Source organism: Melospiza melodia, unplaced genomic scaffold, assembly GCF_035770615.1.
Source record: "Melospiza melodia melodia isolate bMelMel2 unplaced genomic scaffold, bMelMel2.pri scaffold_51, whole genome shotgun sequence".
In the NCBI taxonomy this organism is placed as follows: domain Eukaryota; kingdom Metazoa; phylum Chordata; class Aves; order Passeriformes; family Passerellidae; genus Melospiza; species Melospiza melodia.
The window spans coordinates 2,048,963-2,066,776 of NW_026948797.1; the positions used below are offsets into that span (position 1 = coordinate 2,048,963).

Consider the following 17,814-nt stretch of genomic DNA (forward strand, 5'->3'; position numbering starts at 1 on the left):
CTGGCCTTCTTACTTGTTCCAAGGCTGGAAGGGAGAGAGCTTTTCCTGGTGTTTGTTCATTTTTAACATGCGTGTTCATGGAGGTGTGTTCACCTTTCTAGTGGTTTAACAAGGTGTCAGTATTCAAAACCAGTCACTGATTGGTGCTGTTAGGCACAGAGGAAGCTCTCAGCAGCTCTTCTCAGAATAATCATTTCCATTGGTGGCTTCTTCTCTCCTCACAAAGTTTCAATTAATGAAAAACCAGCACATAAGGGAACAGTTGTGACACTCTGGTGTCATAAAACAAAGGGTGCCTCGTGACACTGCAAGATCTTGTATAAGCAGGGGTCCATTGTGACACTGCACCACCATGAAATCCATTGGGGCACTCTGGGGCCTCATGGGACCAAGGGACCACTGTGACATTGTGTGATCTTGTGGAACCATGGAGGCCATTGCGACACTGCAGGACCTTGTGCAATGATGGGGCCATGGTGACACTGCAGGGCCCCATGGAACCAATGGGCCAGGGTCGCTCTGCAGGGACTTATGGAACGAAGGAACATCTGTGACACCATGGTGCCCCTTGGGACCAAAGGACATTGTGACACTGTGGGACGCAAGGATCCAAGGGAGTTCCTGACACTACTAGCTGCCATAGACCAAAAAGGCTGTTGTGAACCTTTATGGACTCATGGAATCATGGAGGCCACTGTGACACTCTAGGGCATCATGGAACTGTGGTGACCAAATTGACTGCAAGTGTGGATCTCCTGGAGGATAGGAGAGCTCGAGTGCTATGTCCAGTTCTGGGCCCCCAAATTAGGAAGGTCATGGAGGGGCTGCAGCGTGCCCAGAGAAGGGCAACAAGGCTGGTGAGGGGTCTGGTGCACATGTCCTGTGAGGAGTGACTGAGGAAGCTGGGGTTGTTTATCCTGGAGAAGAAGAGGCTCAGGGGAGAGAAGGCAGTGTCAAGGCACAGGTTGGACTCGATGATCTCCAAGGTCTTTTCCACCCTTACTGATTCTGTGATTCTCTGAAGCTACCCTTGGAGCAGTTGCAGGAGGAGCCCTGGGCCTCATCTTCAGGAGCTCCAGCAGCCCAGGTCCCTCAGCTTCTCCTGCCAGCCCCAAAGCCCATCCTGTCAGTCCTGCAGAGCCTCTGCAGCTCCTCCTCACTGCCCAGAACAGGGAGCCCCAGAGCCAGACACAGCAGCCCAGATGTGCCCCCCTGGCCTGGGGTGCCTCTGGCAAGGGAGCAGCACCAGGCACTGCAGCAGCCTGCAGACAATTCCTGCAGCACTTGTAGGATGATCCTGTGCCCAAGGGACGTTCCCATGGGGCCAAGTCAGGAACTGCAATGGGGTGTGGGGCCAGAGAGGAAAGGTCAAACAGGGATGGGCTGTTTGCAGGGTAAGGGACAGCAATGGCAATAGGAAGAAATCTGGACCAGGAAAGAGGAAAGAAAGCAAAGGTGAAGCCAAGGAATTGCTCAGGGCAGTTTGGGGGTGGCTGCCAGGCAGCCCTGGCTCTGAGCAACAGCGTCTGCAGTGGTACAGGAAACACCCAGCTCATGGGAACAAACTTTTTGTCTGACTGCAGAGGCCAGGACAAATCTGAGTGATTTCCCTGGTGTCCCCCAGCCCTTGCTGGCCCCAGGGGCTGATGGCATTTGTGCTCCCTCAGGTTCATGTCCCCACACAAACAGCATGGGGGTGCTCCCCCTGCTCTGTGCAATGCAAACAGGGGCTGCTGAGCCAGTGCTGCCGTGTCTGTGCCTGAAAGGATGGGGCACCTGTGTGAGCTGGGGGAGAGGCCAGGGCTGCAGAGGGGGAATGTTGTTGGCAGCTCCATGAGGACACTCTGGGACGCTGCCCTGTCCTGTGCAGCACACTGGGGATGGATCAGCCCCTGCTCTGCTGCTCCTTCCCGTCTGCCCAAGGGCCCTTGCAGAGCCCCAGCCCTGCTGTTTGCCCCCAGCCTGCCCACAGCCAGCCTGGGGCTGCTCACGGGGCTTTTCTGTGCTGAGCATTGGCCTGAGCATGTTCTTGAGAGAGCCTGGGCAAGGAGCCTGGAGCCCCCCGGCCCTGGGCTGAGGCGTCAGGGCTGTCCCAGCAGTGCCCATTGAGACAGGGTAGAGATCCATTCTGAATTAGGTGAAGTGTCTAGGAGAGGTGAAAAGTCTGTGTCTAGGAGAGGTGAAAAGTCTGTGAGGCCAAAGCTGAAGGAAAAACTGCAGGGCAGAGACAGTGAGGAGACAGAAAAAAAGAAAACCAGAAAAAACCACAAGGTCGATTTGCCCTGACCTAAGAATTTCTTTGATAAAGAAGAACTGGCGATAAATGTCACGCGGAATGAATATGCACGAACCTATTCTGAAACTGTATGCATATGCATTTGGAAGGGGGATAAAAGGAGACCTGAAATCCTCAGGGGTACGCATGCCTTTTGAGAAGGATTTGCTCTGCATGCATCCGACGCGTGCCGTAATAAAAACATACCGAGCTTAACAACTTTTATAAAGTTGTTAGGTTTCTTCTTTTCTCCGCAAAGCATTATGGCGAGCCAAGCCAGGAATTCTCTGTCCCCACAGGGGCAGGGGAGATAGATGGACCTCCAAGGCACGCCCTAGGATTTTTTCCTGGTGGGGCTCCGCTTGTCTCAACTTGCCTCCTGCGAGGACAGACAAGGACCTGCCGGCCTGCGGTGGGGAATACGGTATGTACTGAGGGGCCCCCAGGGGAAAGGACAGGAAGGCAGAAAATGACTCAGAGACGTCTGAGTTCAGCTGTTCGAGCAGTTGTATTAGAGACAGGGTTCATCGTTTTGATAGGGCGGAAGCGCTAGTGGCTCTGGGGGTGAGCCGGGTGAACCCGTGTATGTGTGTAGCGGGGTTCATTGTTCTGATAGGGCAGAGCTGCTGAACCCACCGTGTTTTGTTTGTGTGTGTGTGTGTGTGTGTGTGTGTGTGTGGTGTCTGGACACTCTGTCGCTGTATGGTTAATGCAGTGTGTGGTCAGTGCAATGTGTTTGTAATTGTGCAAGTGTACAAGTGTATGGTGTATAAAAGTGAGTAGATCTACAGGGCTCTACAGTGCTGGGGGGGTGAGTACTACCCATGTTTGAAGCAGCCAAGTGAGGCCTGAGGCTGCAGCAAGCTGTGGGGGCAGGGAGAGAAGTGCCCCACAGAGAAGCGAGTGGAGGAACATCAGTGATGGTATTTATTGTGTTTAAATGTAGTGATTTGTGTAGATCTGGTACATTTTAACCGTGAGTATGAGCTCAAAGAGTTCCTTTGCCCTGGATGTTTGGACTTGATCTCTAGACTGTGTGCTGTTATTTTGATTGTGTCCAGGAAAAAGTGATGTGAGTAAATGCTGAATTATGTTATGCTGTGTTGTGATGACAAAAGTGAGCACTTTGAGAGATATGCCCTTTCCCAGTGATTTTGTGTGGTGATTTTCTTCCACTGCATTGTGGTAATTTGATTCTCAGATTGTATAGTAGTGTTTGTGGAGATTTTAAGATTTTGTTTGCAACAAGAGTAGTATTTTACACAGGAGAACTATAGTATGGTGATTTATGCTTAGCTACGATAAAGCGAATTAAAGGAATTCCAAGAATTCTCCATCTCACAGCAATTCAAGCCTTGGCTCTAGTGAATTGTAAATAAAGGAGGGGGGGGTACATGTGTGTCTGTGTCTGTGGGCATAAGTGGAGAGCCTGGTTCAAGCATGGCTTAAAGAAAGAGGCCATGAAGGTATACAGCTGATGGGAAAGTAAAAGGTAGCTGTAAAGCAGCAGTTCCCAGGCTTAATTTTGTAAATAACTAGGTTCTCAGGCACCTTTTTTATAAACAGCAGGATTCTCAGACAGTCTTCTTATAACAGTCCTTGGCTGCTCTGGGAACAGATATGAAGGTTTTGAGAATTTTTCATATCACAGTGAGAACACTAATTTTGGTTTCAATAAACAACCACGGGCATTGTAAACAAAAGGAGGAGTTAGAGTTTTCTCTGTAACCTATCGTGAGCTCGGATTTTGCAATATGCATGAAGTTAATTAACACTATTATAAAAGATGACTGATTTGATCAATAAATCAGAGTCGATGCTGATCAACAAAGATGGGTCGTCTCCCTTCGCTTACAACAGGCATATCAGAGTTTTGGCTGTGACAAGCACAGCCTTTTTGCAAGGCAGTAAAACAAGTGTAAGTAGACACAGTGCTTAATTAGATTGTGCAAGAAGAGAACTAGAAAAGACTGATATTTTGTAAAACAGAGTTTAGATAGAAGCGATGAATTAGTTAATGAGACTTCAGCTGGTACCATAGCAAGTCTGGACTGGGAACAGTCTGCTGTAGGGATTGAGAGTTCTCTGTAATAAACAGAATAGCCTGCCTTTGCGGACAATTTTGGGGAGCCTTTGGTGCATCAAGAGGCAGGCACACTGCGTGAAGTGACAGTGGCTGTCCCCTGAGCACAGGGACAGCTCTGGCTGCCCTGTTTCCCCAGGGAACATGGGAATGACCTGTGGGCAAAAGCTGGATGTGCAGGTATTATTGCAGTGCAGTGTTTGTGAGAAACGCTGGTATTGCTGTTCTAATATTCGTCAGAGCACATGCCCTGAGTGTTAATCAAAGGTTTCAGATCAAGCTGATTCAGAACCTAAGATCTTAGAGCTTGTGTGTGGGAATCACATCTGATACCTGACACCTGGAGCTGTGTGTGTGTAGGAGGAAGACTGAGAAACTGGAAGTGAGATAGGGCAAGGAGAAAGAGATAATGAGAACTGACCAGAGCAAAGAGGTTCCTAAATTAGCCCCTTTTGAGAGGGGCTCATTGGGAGAAGGCTGCCAGTAGGAGCAGCTCAGAAAAGAAAAAGATTTATAATACTTCATTGCAGTTAGTACTGTTTTAAAATGGGAAGGTAAATGGAATGGGGTTTTTGTTTGCTGATATGTCTTTTTGTTTTAAGAAATCACCCAGAATGGCAAAGAGACTGTGAGATCAGACCACCCTCTGGTCTTGGCCCTTGAAAAGGTAAACAAGGCAAAGAGAAAGCAAATCAAACGTGTTGTTCAGAATGCAGCATAAGATAGCAACGTATGAAGTCAAGCAAGATTATCATGCTGAAATGAAAAGTGATTACAGTTCGCAAAATGAGTACATATGATTTGTTAAAGGCTTCTCCTAAGGTAAGGGAGGAAGGATAAAGATGACCTACCCAAAAGGGAAGAATTTTAGTCGACACAAGGGACATATAATAAGTTTTAAATAAAGCTTTAGTACCTGTGGAGAATGTTTATGTTGTTGTGTGGGGAACAACTGAACAACTGGCCAGTCTGAGAAGGCATACTTTTGCAAACCTTTAAAGTAACATGTGCACTATGTGCACTTAGAAGCTTTTGTACAATTTGCTCAATTCACTAAACATGCTCAAATAAGAAGGGTTACTCTGGAGGCAAATGAAGATGTTAGGCTTAACATTAACAGACATTGAAATTAAGAAAGACATTAGTAAGGAGATATTAGAATAAGTAAAAAAGTGTTTTCAAGGGTATGGGCCTCTGCTGTACCAGGGAGAGTGAACAATGCCCCCCCCATGGCAATCAAGCTTAAGAAAAGAACATAACCAGTGAGAGTTGAGTAGTACCCTCAAAAGGATGATAAGGAAGGAATAAGCCCAATAATTGATAGTACTGGAATAAGGTCTGTCAGTAAGATAACACAGAATTTATACCCTGTGGTAGAAAATCCATATATTTTACTAACTTGTTTAACACCTGAGCTAACCTGGTTCACTGTTTTAGGCCTAAGAGATGCCTTCTTTTGCCTCCCTATCCACGAAGCCAGCCAGAAAATTTTTGCATTCAAACTCAAGCTCACATAGTCCATGTGCCTGAAGGCTTCAAGATTCCCCACTCCGATTGGAGAACAGCTTGCAAAGATCCAGAGTCCTGGGAAGCTCCACAAGAGGAAAGAAGGCTGTTGCAGTACGTGGATGATCTTCTAGTAGCCACTTGGACAGGGAAGCGAAAGAAGCCTGGACGGTAAACCTTTAGAATTTCCTAGGACTCCAAGGATGCAGAGTCCCAAAGAAAAAGGCACAGGTAGTGAAACAGAAGGTAATCTACCTGGGGTAAGAAGTGAATTCTAAGCAGCAGACTTTAGGGCAGGGAAGCCATATGCCAAACCCCGAAACCCCAGACAACAAAGGAACACTGAACCTTCTTAGGCATGGTAGGGTAGTGCCAGCTGGTGGTTTATAATTATGGACTGCTCGTCAGACCCCTCTATGCTCTTATTGCCAATGGAAACTGAGATCTCCAGTGGACAAAAGATGCCACACGGGCCTTTCACCAGCTAGAGAGTGCCCTCATTTCAGCTCCAGCATTGAGACGTCCAGATGTAAGTAAACCATTCTTTCTATTTTTCCATGCAATGAATTGCCCTGGGAATATTGGCTCAGGACTTGGGTCCTTACTGAAAGGCAGTTGCTTACTTCTCTAAGCAACTAGATGCAACAGCCAAAGGGTGGCCAGGTTGCCTCAGAGGTGTAGCAGCAGTTGTGCTGAATATTCAAGAGGCACCCAAGTCTACCCTGGGACAAAAATGACGTACTAGTGTACCACACAGTGTCCCACAGTACTGGAAGTGAAGGGTGGCCACTGGCTTTCACCACAGAGGTTTCTGAAATACCAGGCCATCATGGTAGAGCAAGATGATGTAGAGATAGTGGTGACTAATATTGTCAACCCAGCCTCTTTTCTCAGTGGAATCAAGGAGAAGCAGTACACCATGATTGCCTAGAAACCATTGCAGCTACCTAATCCAGCCTCCAGCCACCCAGACTTAAAGGACACTCCTCTGGACAATGCAGAGACCTGGTTCACTGACAGGAGCCACTACATTGCCAGTGGAAAGCAACATTGCAAAGTACACAGTGACTACCTGTAGAGAGGTAATAGAGTCTGGACCCTTACCAACAGGTACCTCTGCACAGAAGGCTGAGATAAATGCATGGACCCATGCCTTAGAAACAGCAAAAGGCATTCAGAGTCGTGCATGCACGTGGAGCCATCTGGAAGGAGAGGGGACTGCTGACCTCACAGGGAAAGAAGAGACAATCCAGCTGCTGGAAGCAGTTCAGCTACCTGAAAAAGCATATTAAGGCACACCAGAGAGTGAGCTTAAAATTGGAGGAGGGAAATGAGCTGGTGAATGGAGAGGCAAAGAAAGCAGCAAAGGGTGAGGTACAGATTTTCCTCGAAGGTATGCCAGAATACAATAATACTAATCAAAAGAGACCTACAACTGCAAGGGGTGGGCTACCACTTAAAGAGAGCTAGTAATCCCTTCCAATTTTCGTGGTTACTAGTGAAGGAAGAGCACTAGAAAACACTCTAGGGCCTAACTACTTAAAAGCTTTTTATAGAGTGTGGCTCCTTTCTCAAAATGACCAAGGCTGCGAGTGATACAGAGTGCATTGAAATTAAGTGTTGACTTTGAAGTAGTAATTTCCACAGGCTTTCTAGAACATACATCTGATTGAAAGAATCGTTGTCAGGAATTTACATGCCACTATCACTCAGGTAAGCCGACAATGTGATCCTTGCCTCCAGACTAACCCCAAAAATACCTCCCGGCTGAAACTCGGTCAGACTGGGAGAGGCCATGGGCCTGGACAGTAGTGGCAAATTGACTTTTAAGAACTCCCAAGGAAAGGGGGGTATCAATATTTACTGATATTGATAGATGCATTTTCAGGGTGGCCAGAAACATTCCCCACCAGAACTGTCAAACTTCCAGAGGGGACCAGATTATTTTTACAAGAAATAATACCACGCTTCAGAGTTCCAGCCACAATATCCTCAGGTAAAGAATCACATTTCATTTCCAAAGCAGTGCAACAGATTAGTGGCCACCTGGAGATAGATTAAGAACTTCACACTCCATAATGCCCCAATCAAGTAGCCAGGTAGAGAAAATGAATCATTTGATTAAGCAGTAGATTGTAACACAGGGGCAAGAAGTTAATCTACCCTAGCTCCAAGTTCTTCCACTAGCACTATTGCAAATTCGAACTAAACCTTGAGCTAAAGGAATGCTGAATCCTTTTGAGATGACCACATAGAATACAAAGGGAATGTCCAGAATGTCCACCTACATGGTGGCTTTAAGCAAACAGCTCAGAGAAATTGAGAAACATGTGGCTGGAACTCAAAACAGGGAGTTAGATAGCCTGGGGATGATGTATATGTTAAGTCTCTTACAGAGAAGACTTTGGAACCACAGTGGGAGAGACCCCTGCAAGTACTTCTCACCACCTTCACTGCAATCAAAATCAAGGAGCAGAATGCCTGGATCCATCACTCTCGAGTGAAGAAAGCCCTAGAAGTCCCTTGGAGAGTAATACCAGAAGAGAATGAACTGAGACTAAAACTTACTCGGGCAAAATGAGTATATTGCGGTCTGGAGTAGTTCATACTTTAGTTTACAGAATTGTTTTGTATGTAATTGTAACTGAAGTCTCAGAACTAAAGAGTACCTCTATCCAAAGTAATGCTGAATGACCTTGGTCCCAGGCTTTTAATCAGTATACTGGATCCATGGGAAAACCTTCTGAGATAAAAGATTTAAACCTATCCACTGTAGTAATTCATGAGAATCAGGTATATGAGGAGCAAGAACAGCAGGAATGGGAACTGTGGGCACTTAAAGGAATCAGAGAAGAAGAAATCAAAGTAGAGTGCCAGGTCATCAATAGGACGGCTTATGAGAGACCAGATATAATTAGTGTCTTAACCTCCCCTCGTGTATATGAACACCAGGAAGACTGTGATAGCCTAAGTGAATCAGACTGTTGGTGTCATTTCACCTTGATACAGCCTGTAGAAGTGACCTGCCTTTGAGCTCAATTTGCTATCAGACTTTCATTTAAATTCAAAGTAGACACTGCACTTTTTACCACAGCAGGACCTTATACAACCCCTACTAGTTCAGACTCTACCCAAACTTGAACCTAAAGTGTATGAAACAGGCCCCTACGTAGTAAAGAATGTGAGTGAACAAAAGCTATTATTCACTCGAGAATGGTCTCTCAAATGTGTGGAGTTGATACTGCAAATTAACATCTCAAAAATCCAACCAGCATGCTCCTCTATTGAAGTGAAGGGGAGACGACCATCCTTTAATGCATCGAACTCCAATTTATTGATCGATCAGTCACTTTAAATAACAGTGCTAATTAACTTCATGCATATTCCAAAATCCAGGTTCATGATAGGCTAACAGAGAAAACTCTAACCACTCCTTTTGTTTTACAATACCTATAATTGTTTATTAAAAATAAAACCAGTGTTCCCACTGTGATATGAAAGGTTCCCAAAACCTCCACATCTGTTCTCAGGGTGCCATCTTTTCCCAGAGAGGGTGTTTCGCTTGTTATGGGAAGACTGTCTGAGAACCTTATTGTTTATAAAGTGATACATGAGAGAGTCTAATTGCTTATAGTAATCAGCCTGGGAACTGCTTTTGGAACTGCTTCGCAACTACCTTTTACTCTTCTCTCAACTGTATGCCTTCATGGCCTTTTTCTTTAAGCCATGCTTGAACTAAACTCTCCACACTCCTCCTTCCTAAAGACATCCTTTGAGGGCTGGACAACATGGTTACAAAGAAAGGCATATCTCAGGAGCAGAATAAGAAAGGATCTAACTGGCATGTTTGAGACAAGATTAGGAGTTTTAAATGGAATTGATTCAGAAATACTGATGAATAAACTGGCCACTGCAGCAGGTAGCCTAACAAAATTGAAGCAGCCTTTATAGTAATCTCTATTGACATTAGGAACTAGTCAGTGACAGATTTCAAAAGTACTGCCAAAGTAAGGAAGTATGAAAAGGCCGGGGACCAAGACCACAACTTAATAGTAGAAGCACTTAGTACTGTCCAAGATAATGTGTCTTTAGCTTTCAGTTGTATACAAGCACAGTTATGGATGCAGGCAACAGCAGTTCTGATCATATGGGAAGGGGGTGAAGGTAATTTTCCAGCTGAAATTTGGAAAATTGTGTGGGATAATGCAATTGATTTTGAAAGGAAGCTTCAATCCTGGTGGACTATGGTGAATTTCACCTATGATCCTGCTTGTAATGCGGCCACTGCCTTTGTGCTTACCATACACAAAGCCACTGTTTATGTTATCCATCCCATCATTTCCCTAGGATTAAACCATGAATAAACAATACTCTATCTTTCAGAACATAGAGTATGGGTGCGAAAGATGAATGAAAAGTGGCAGACAGTAAACTTAGAATCCTTCATTACTAGAGAACAGATGGGATTCATTTGTGAAAGCAATACTATTAATGCTCAAGATGTGTGTTTGGACACTGAACAGAGTATTTGCCACTTTGAAATTCCTCCAGTCGCTGACCAGAAAACTGTGCTCGTATATACTGGAAAAGAGTGTGTATGCCTGAGAACTGCCTGTGCTGCTGTAAAAAGTGATAGCAATGATGTTATTCTGTCTAGTAGAAATCATTCTAATTTCTGTATTTGTAATTTTGTTAAGATTATTGGGCGTAATTTTTCGTTTTCGGTACCAGTGACATCCCACCAGCTGATTAAAGCCAATTACACACTGTATCACAGACTATCACCTACCCCTATTGGGATGAACCTTACATTAGTAAAACAATTAATTAAGCACCAAGACCTATTGGAAATCTTGAAGGAAATCCAAGAAAGTGGAAAGAAATCCTAAATTACTGTCCAACATGATACAAAGGAGATAACCAGAGTTCTACAAAGAATAAAACAAAATATGGATCATCACTGGTGGGATGTGATCTTTGGATGGTCACCTACTGCCAATGGAATCTTTAATAAGTTGTGCCACCCCATTGAAGTTTTGTTAATATTAGTTGGGATAAGCTTAGGATTATCTATTATATTGTTAATTTGTAACTGGAGAATACTACAACGAATAGCTGTACTAACCTCTTTGTCAAACGTACATGGTGAAGCATTAAAAGACACTTTTTGTCATAAGGGTTTGCATTAAGTAGAAGAATTTACTTATTTCCTAGGAAAGGGGGGAATGAGACAGACCAGATATCCATTCTGAATTAGGTGAAGTGTCTAGGAGAGGTGAAAAGTCTTTGAGGCCAAAGCTGAAGGAAAAACTGCAGGGCAGAGACAGTGAGGAGACAGGAAAAAAAAACAACAAACCAGAAACGATGACAAGATCGATTTGCCCCGTCCTAGGAATTCCTTTGATAAAGAAGAACTGGCGATAAATGTCACATGGAATGAATATGTATGAGCCTATTGTGAAACTGTGTGTATATGCATTTGGAAGGGGGATAAAAGGAGACCTGAGATCTCCAGGGGTACGCATGCTTTTTGAGGAGCATTTCCTCTGCTTGGTCGTAATAAAAGCATACCGGGCTTTACAACTTTTACAAAGGTTGTAAAGGTTTCTTCTTTTCTCTGCAAAACAAAAGGCAGAGGAGAAACAGCCCTCAGGAAGCCAAGGCCAGCCAGACCTGTTTCTCCTGGAAGCATTTTTCTGGGAGAAATCCCTGGAAATAGGGATTTCTGGAGGTGGATTCCCAACTTTGGCCATGGGTGCCTGGATGTGAAAGGTGCTTTTTTGCCATAAGAAAGAAAAGCACATAGTCCCAGTGTTTCAAAGGCAGATGAGATGTGGCCCCTGAGTGGCCAAGCCAGGCAGATCTGTCTGTCCTGGACGATTTCATCTGGGAACAATCCTTGCATATATGGAAATTTGGAGGAGGAATGCTGATTTTGGCCATGGGCACCTAGAGGAGAAGGACAGTTCTTTCCAAAGGAAGGAGAGCCCAGAGCCCCAGTGCTCCAGGGGCTGATGGGCAGCAGCCCTCAACATGCCAGGGGACAGCTGGACCTGTCAGGTGGCCCCAGGTGGCCCAGCCAGCCAGGCCTTGATGCCTTGAGAGGCTGCCTAGAACAGAGACTGGACAGTGTTACAGGAATAAAGTAGGGATTTATTAAAAGGCCTTCAAAGGATAGACCCAGGGCAGTACTAGAGCCCGGCTGAGGGTACACCCAAGATGGACAATGGGTCACACATTTTAACATTTTTACAAGTTTTGGACCATTTCTATTTTGGGGTTAATTGTCCAATTACAACTTCAGGTTATGAAGTCCCATCCTCCCTGCCTGCTCTCCTCAAATCACTGTTTGCACTTCTTGGGCCTGAAGCTGCAACACTGTCCTTGGCTCTCCTAGGTTTCTAGGTCTCCTTCTGCAGTTATGGAGAAATATTTCAAAGAGCTTCTAAAAAATATCCACTCCTATTTTAAAGGATGTATTTTATTACTACTGTCTTTGGAGCAGACAATTGCAGCATTCTGTGATTGATATTGACCCAGGGTCTCTCCTCAGCAGCTCTGGCCTGCTCACAGAAGCTGTGCCTGGAGCTCTGACCCAGTGTGGACAACCTTGCTCCACATTGCCCAGCCCCATTCTGTGTGTCCTCACTCCCCTGGGACCTGCTGTGCTTGGAGAGCTGGCTGCACTCAGCCTAAGAGGGGTTTGCCCTTTGTGTATTTTTTGAAGCAACTTAAAACTCCTGAGTTTCCCCACTGAAATCAGACACACTGCTCAGGTGTGTGCCAAGACTAAGCTGCCACCAATAATGTTCCGTTCACCCAAGGCAGAACTGTGCAGGAAATGTTCTAGACCTTTGCACTCCATGGTTCCATGAGGCCTTGCTCTGTGGCAATGGACTTTTGGTTCCATGAGGTTCTGTACTAAACAGTGGTATCCTTAGTTCCAAGTGTCACCATGGCTCTTTGGTTCCATGGGGCCCTACTCGGTCACAATGGGCTCCATGATTCCGTGATTAATGCAAAAGCTTTGCATAAACAATGAGCAACACCATGGTCTCCTTGGATCCGCATTGTGGCAACAAACAATGTGTTCCATGAGATCCCAAACTGTCACAATGGATATTTGGCTCCATGTGGCACCTCTGTGTCACAAACGGCCCTTGGTTCCATCAAACCCCAAAGTGTCACAGGGTTTTCCTTGGTTCCATGTACCCCAAAATGTCACAGGGTTTTCCCTTTTCCTGCAGCAACCAGTCCAAACCCCAGTGCCAGGGTCAAATATTTGGCAAGAAGCAGCAAGGAGGGACATTTGGAGTAATGGATTTTGCCTTCCCAGGTCACAGTGATGTGGGATGGGGCCCTGCTGTCCTGGAGATGGCTGAACACCAGCCTGACCATGGCAGGGGGTAAGAGAAAACAGCCTCTGTCCATGGAACTGCAACAGCAGAGAGGTCAGGAGAAGGCTGGGTTTAAAAGACTCTCACCAGCACAGGAAACATCTACCTAGGACATTTTCTTGAAAGGTGACATTTTAGAGCATTCTTTTATACAGACATGGACCACCAAATACCAAGTTAAACAGTTTTGGCTTTCTCTGGGCCCTGAGACCAGCTGGAATCTTTTCAGTAGTCTGTGCGGTTCCATCCTATTTCACATGATCAAATCAAGAGCCAAACTTATAAGAAAATTTAGCAAAGATTTATTAATTTGTCTGTGAGACCGAAGTTCGGTCGTCAAAACCACCTCAGCCAAGGGTCAGCGTTGAGCCCAGGATCGGCGCTGGGTAAACACAGATCTGACCTCCGAATGTCAGAGTCTCCTTGTGTTCACGAATGCTGCTTCGTGCACCAATTTCGTGTACAGTTTATTCTTCCCGAGGCAGACATGACCGAATGTTCTTTGCGTCTCTTCACATGCATAACTGTGGCTTTACATGTGCAGAGGTAGACAAAGACTCAGTCCAGGTGTCTCGATGTTGTCAGTCAACTTCGAGAAAGTCAGCATTCACATGCATCATGGTGACGTTGTCAATTATCTTGTAGATGTAATTGTCAAGGTGATAATCACTCTTAGGTGGACCCAGCAACCCAGGAAGCCAGCGATTATCAGCCAGGAAACTTCTATTCTTACGTTAAAATCCTGATGTTTATCTCAACGAATATCCAGGAACTGGATATGAATAAGACATCTGAAAACACCATGGAGAGGGCTCAAAGATCTCCCAAGCTGAGGTTTGCAGGCTAAAGAATATAACCAATATATGGAGGCTGATGTGCCTAGTCTGAGTTGTGAAGAGACTAAGGACAGAACAGGAGTGGCCTGGTAGGGCTTAAAAGGTGGATTCAGAAATGGTGGCGCTTTTTCCCCACAGTGGGAAAGAGCCAGATAGAGAAATAGTAGCACAAATGCAGCTGGGGAGATCCAGGCAGGACATGACAAGACAGGAATTTCCCTCTCAGACAGGGCTGTGGTGCAGAACATCCCCCATAAGGAGTCTGAGTCAGCCCCAGGCTTTGTGTGGGCAGGCAGAGGCAGGCAGGAGGCAGAGCTGTCAGCAAAGGAAGGGCCCAGCCAGGTGGGGCAGCCGGGGGATGCTGACAGCCTGCAGGGACAGAGGCGCAAGGCAGGGACACCGTGGGACAGCCTGGGCTGCACAGGGCACAGGGATGGGCAGCAGCTGCAAGACAGCCCTGCCAGAGCCAACTTGGGCAGCACTTTGGCCATGGCTGCTGGGCCTGGGCCTGAGGCAATGAGGGGACAAGTGACCCTTGCAGGCCTGGGGCCTCATTGCCTCCTTGTCCCTGCTCAGCAGCCTGGCAGGGGTCGCCCCATGCTCCTGCCCTTGGCATTGCCCATCCCCACATGCCAGTGCCTATCCCGGGAAGAGCCCTGAGCAAGGAGGGAGGGACAGGATCTGCCTGGCCAGGGGCTGGGGCTCAGGCCTTGTCCCTTTGCATTCCTCAAACACATCCAGCTTTGCTCAGCACCAGAGACACCTTGGCCTTGTTTGTCCCCAGCTGTCCTCACTGCCTCCACTGTTCTGCTCTAACTGGAACCTGGGGACACTTTCTGAGTTGCATCCCTCAGTGGTATCCATTAAAACTTGGAAAACTTCGGAGTTTCAATTTAAGTTTTAGTTCTTGAGAAGTTTTTTCAACACTCCCTCAGGGACTGAGTCTGATGTAAACACCACCAATGCCCAAAGAGGCTCATTAAAGTCCTTGTGCTGTGTCTGTGCTCAGCTTTAAAGGAACAGGTCTTCCCAGGACCAGCTCCTCTCCCAGCCCAGCAGGGCTGAGGGCTCTGCCTGCAGGCACTGAGGGGACAGAAGCCAGGCAGAGACAGGCTGAAGGCAGTCAGGATTGGGAAGACATTGAGCTGAGACTTCACTTGGGGAAACATCTTCACAGCCCTCTGCATGGTGAGTGTGTGGGTGCAGGGCATTGTCCCCCGTGCTCCAGGAGGATCTCCTGAATCCAGCACACCCCACAGCCTGGGGGATGTGTCAGGAGGACTCTCCCAGTTTCTCTGTGGCACAGGAGCAGGAGGAGTAAAAGGACGTGCTGCAGAGCAGGGCTGCCCTGGGCACGGTCAAAGGGACAGGGCAGGACGTCTCCTGCTGCCAGGGATGGCTGCAGGGGGTGAAGCTGGGGCTGCAGCCAGGACTGCCCAGGGCTGTTGGCCAGCCCAGGCATGTGCCATCTGCCAGGGGCAGCTCTCAGCCTGCCTGGCAGCTCCCCATGGATGCTGCAGGGGAGAAGTTGGAGGTGGAAGGAGCCACCCCCATCAGGGCAGATTCCTCCTGCTGTGGAGATGGTGCTGCATGGTCAGGGCTAGCCTCAGCTTTGTCCTAAAGGGAAGGGAAAGGGGCTGTCAGCTTTGGCTGTGTCAGTGAAACTCCTGCACTGTCAGCCTGGGCATCAGCAGATGGGCCTCTGCCCTCTCTCAGAATGTGCCTCCTCAGCCTCCTCTCCCTACAGACAGCAGCAGCAGCACCTTGGCTTGCAGCATCTCTCTTTTTCTGGCCTCCCCTTAAGGCCCCGCTGCCAGGGAGATGCCCCTGGGCAGTGCCCTGTGCTGGGAGGTGTCTGCAGGGCAGAGCTGAGCCCCCAGGGCTGGGCTGGGCTCTGGCAGCACTGGCAGGGACAAAGCTTGGACAGAGAGAGACAGCTCCCGGTAGGCACAAGTTCAGGCAGCAGAGAGCCAGAGCAAACCTTGGTATCCATTCCTGTCCAGCTACAAAGGGAAAGAGCAAAGAGTTGGAGAGATTGATTTTGAAACAGGAGTCTTCAAAAAGGCCACATTATTTTTAAATACAGTTTTAAATTTGTACATCCTTACTAGAGGGAGGTTAAATGAGCAAATGGCACCTGTGTGGGAACAGCAGGTCTGACTGCACTGGGGCACAGGGAGCCCTGTTTTCCCTCTGGGCTCCCCAGTGTTCAGCCTGAGAGCAATGCTAAGAACAGGACTTCTGACCCTTCTAAAAACCACACAGCTACTCTAGCAGCCCAAATCTACACTTAAATTAAAAAAAAAAAAAAGGGAAATGAAATTTTCCCAAAGAAAAGGAAGCAATTTTTAGTGCTTGTGTAAGAAAATAGCATAGGATTCACTGAAGGTACTTTGTCCAAATTGTCAATGTTGTCTTTGAACAGCTCACAATGTTCAGAACGAAGAAATGTCCAACAGCAGCTCCATCAGGCACTTCCTCCTGCTGGCATTGGCAGACACACGGCAGCTGCAGCTCCTGCACTTCTGCCTCTTGCTGGGCATCTCCCTGGCTGCCCTCCTGGGCAACGGCCTCATCATCAGCGCCGTAGCCTGCGGCCACCACCTGCACACGCCCATGTTCTTCTTCTTGCTACACCTGGCCCTCAGCGACCTGGGCATGACCTGCACCACTGTCCCCAAAGCCATGCACAATTCCCTCTGGGACACCAGGAACATCTCCTACAAAGGATGTGCTACTCAGGTATTTCTGTTTGTATTTTTCTTTTCAGCAGAGCTTTCCCTCCTGACTGTCATGTGCTACGACCGCTACGTGTCCATCTGCAAACCCCTGCACTACGGGACCCTCCTGGGCAGCAGGGCTTGTGCCCACATGGCAGCAGCTGCCTGGGCCAGTGGCTTTCTCAATGCTCTGCTGCACACAGCCAATACATTTTCCCTGCCCCTGTGCCATGGCAATGCCCTGGGCCAGTTCTTCTGTGAAATCCCACAGATTCTCAAGCTCTCCTGCTCACACTCCAAACTCGGGGAAGTTGGATTCCTTGCTGTTGGCTCCTGTTTAGCTTTTGGTTGTTTTGTGTTCATTGTTTTCTCCTATGTGCAGATCTTCAGGGCTGTGCTAAAGATCCCCTCTGAGCAGGGACGGCACAAAGCCTTTTCCACTTGCCTCCCTCACCTTGCCGTGGTCTCCCTATTCCTCTGCACTGGCACATTTGCCTACCTGAAGCCCCCTTCCATCTCGTCCCCATCCCTGGATCTGGCCCTGTCAGTTCTGTACTCGGTGGTGCCTCCAGTACTTAACCCCCTCATCTACAGCCTGAGGAACCAGGAGCTCAAGAATGGTCTGAGGAAAATTATGACAAATGGTTTTCAGAAGCAATAAACTCTCATTCTTCCACATAGCTCTATGGTGTTACTCAATAATTCTCACTCTGTGTCCTGTATTTTTTGCTGTTTACACAGGTGTTACACTTTTGTGAATTTGTTCACACAACAATTTTTGACTCTACTGTTTTTATTTTAGTATTTTTCTTTAGTATCGCACCCAGAGACTGTATAAACCAGGATCTGTACTACCTCTGTACTACCTATGTGCTTACACAAAATAAAGAACTCTGTATTGCTACGTGTGCCTGACCTCTTTCCTCCCTGGCTTCTCTGGAGCTGCAGGGTTGGTGCCTCTGGGCAGACCTGGAGGAGAAAAGGGAACCCCAGTGCT

General features: G+C 47.2%; 1 protein-coding gene across 1 annotated transcript in view; it reads left to right on the forward strand.

Moving 5' to 3' along the window:
* Positions 1-16,926: 16,926 nt before the first annotated feature.
* Positions 16,927-17,814, forward strand: part of LOC134413762 (olfactory receptor 14J1-like) — a gene marked incomplete at its 5' end in the record, with an annotated part of 34,643 nt that continues 33,755 nt past the window's right edge. Inside the window, one exon of the mRNA XM_063147797.1 lies at positions 16,927-17,388. Coding sequence (XP_063003867.1) covers positions 16,927-17,388 — 462 coding nt within the window. The remainder of the gene's footprint in view (positions 17,389-17,814) is intronic.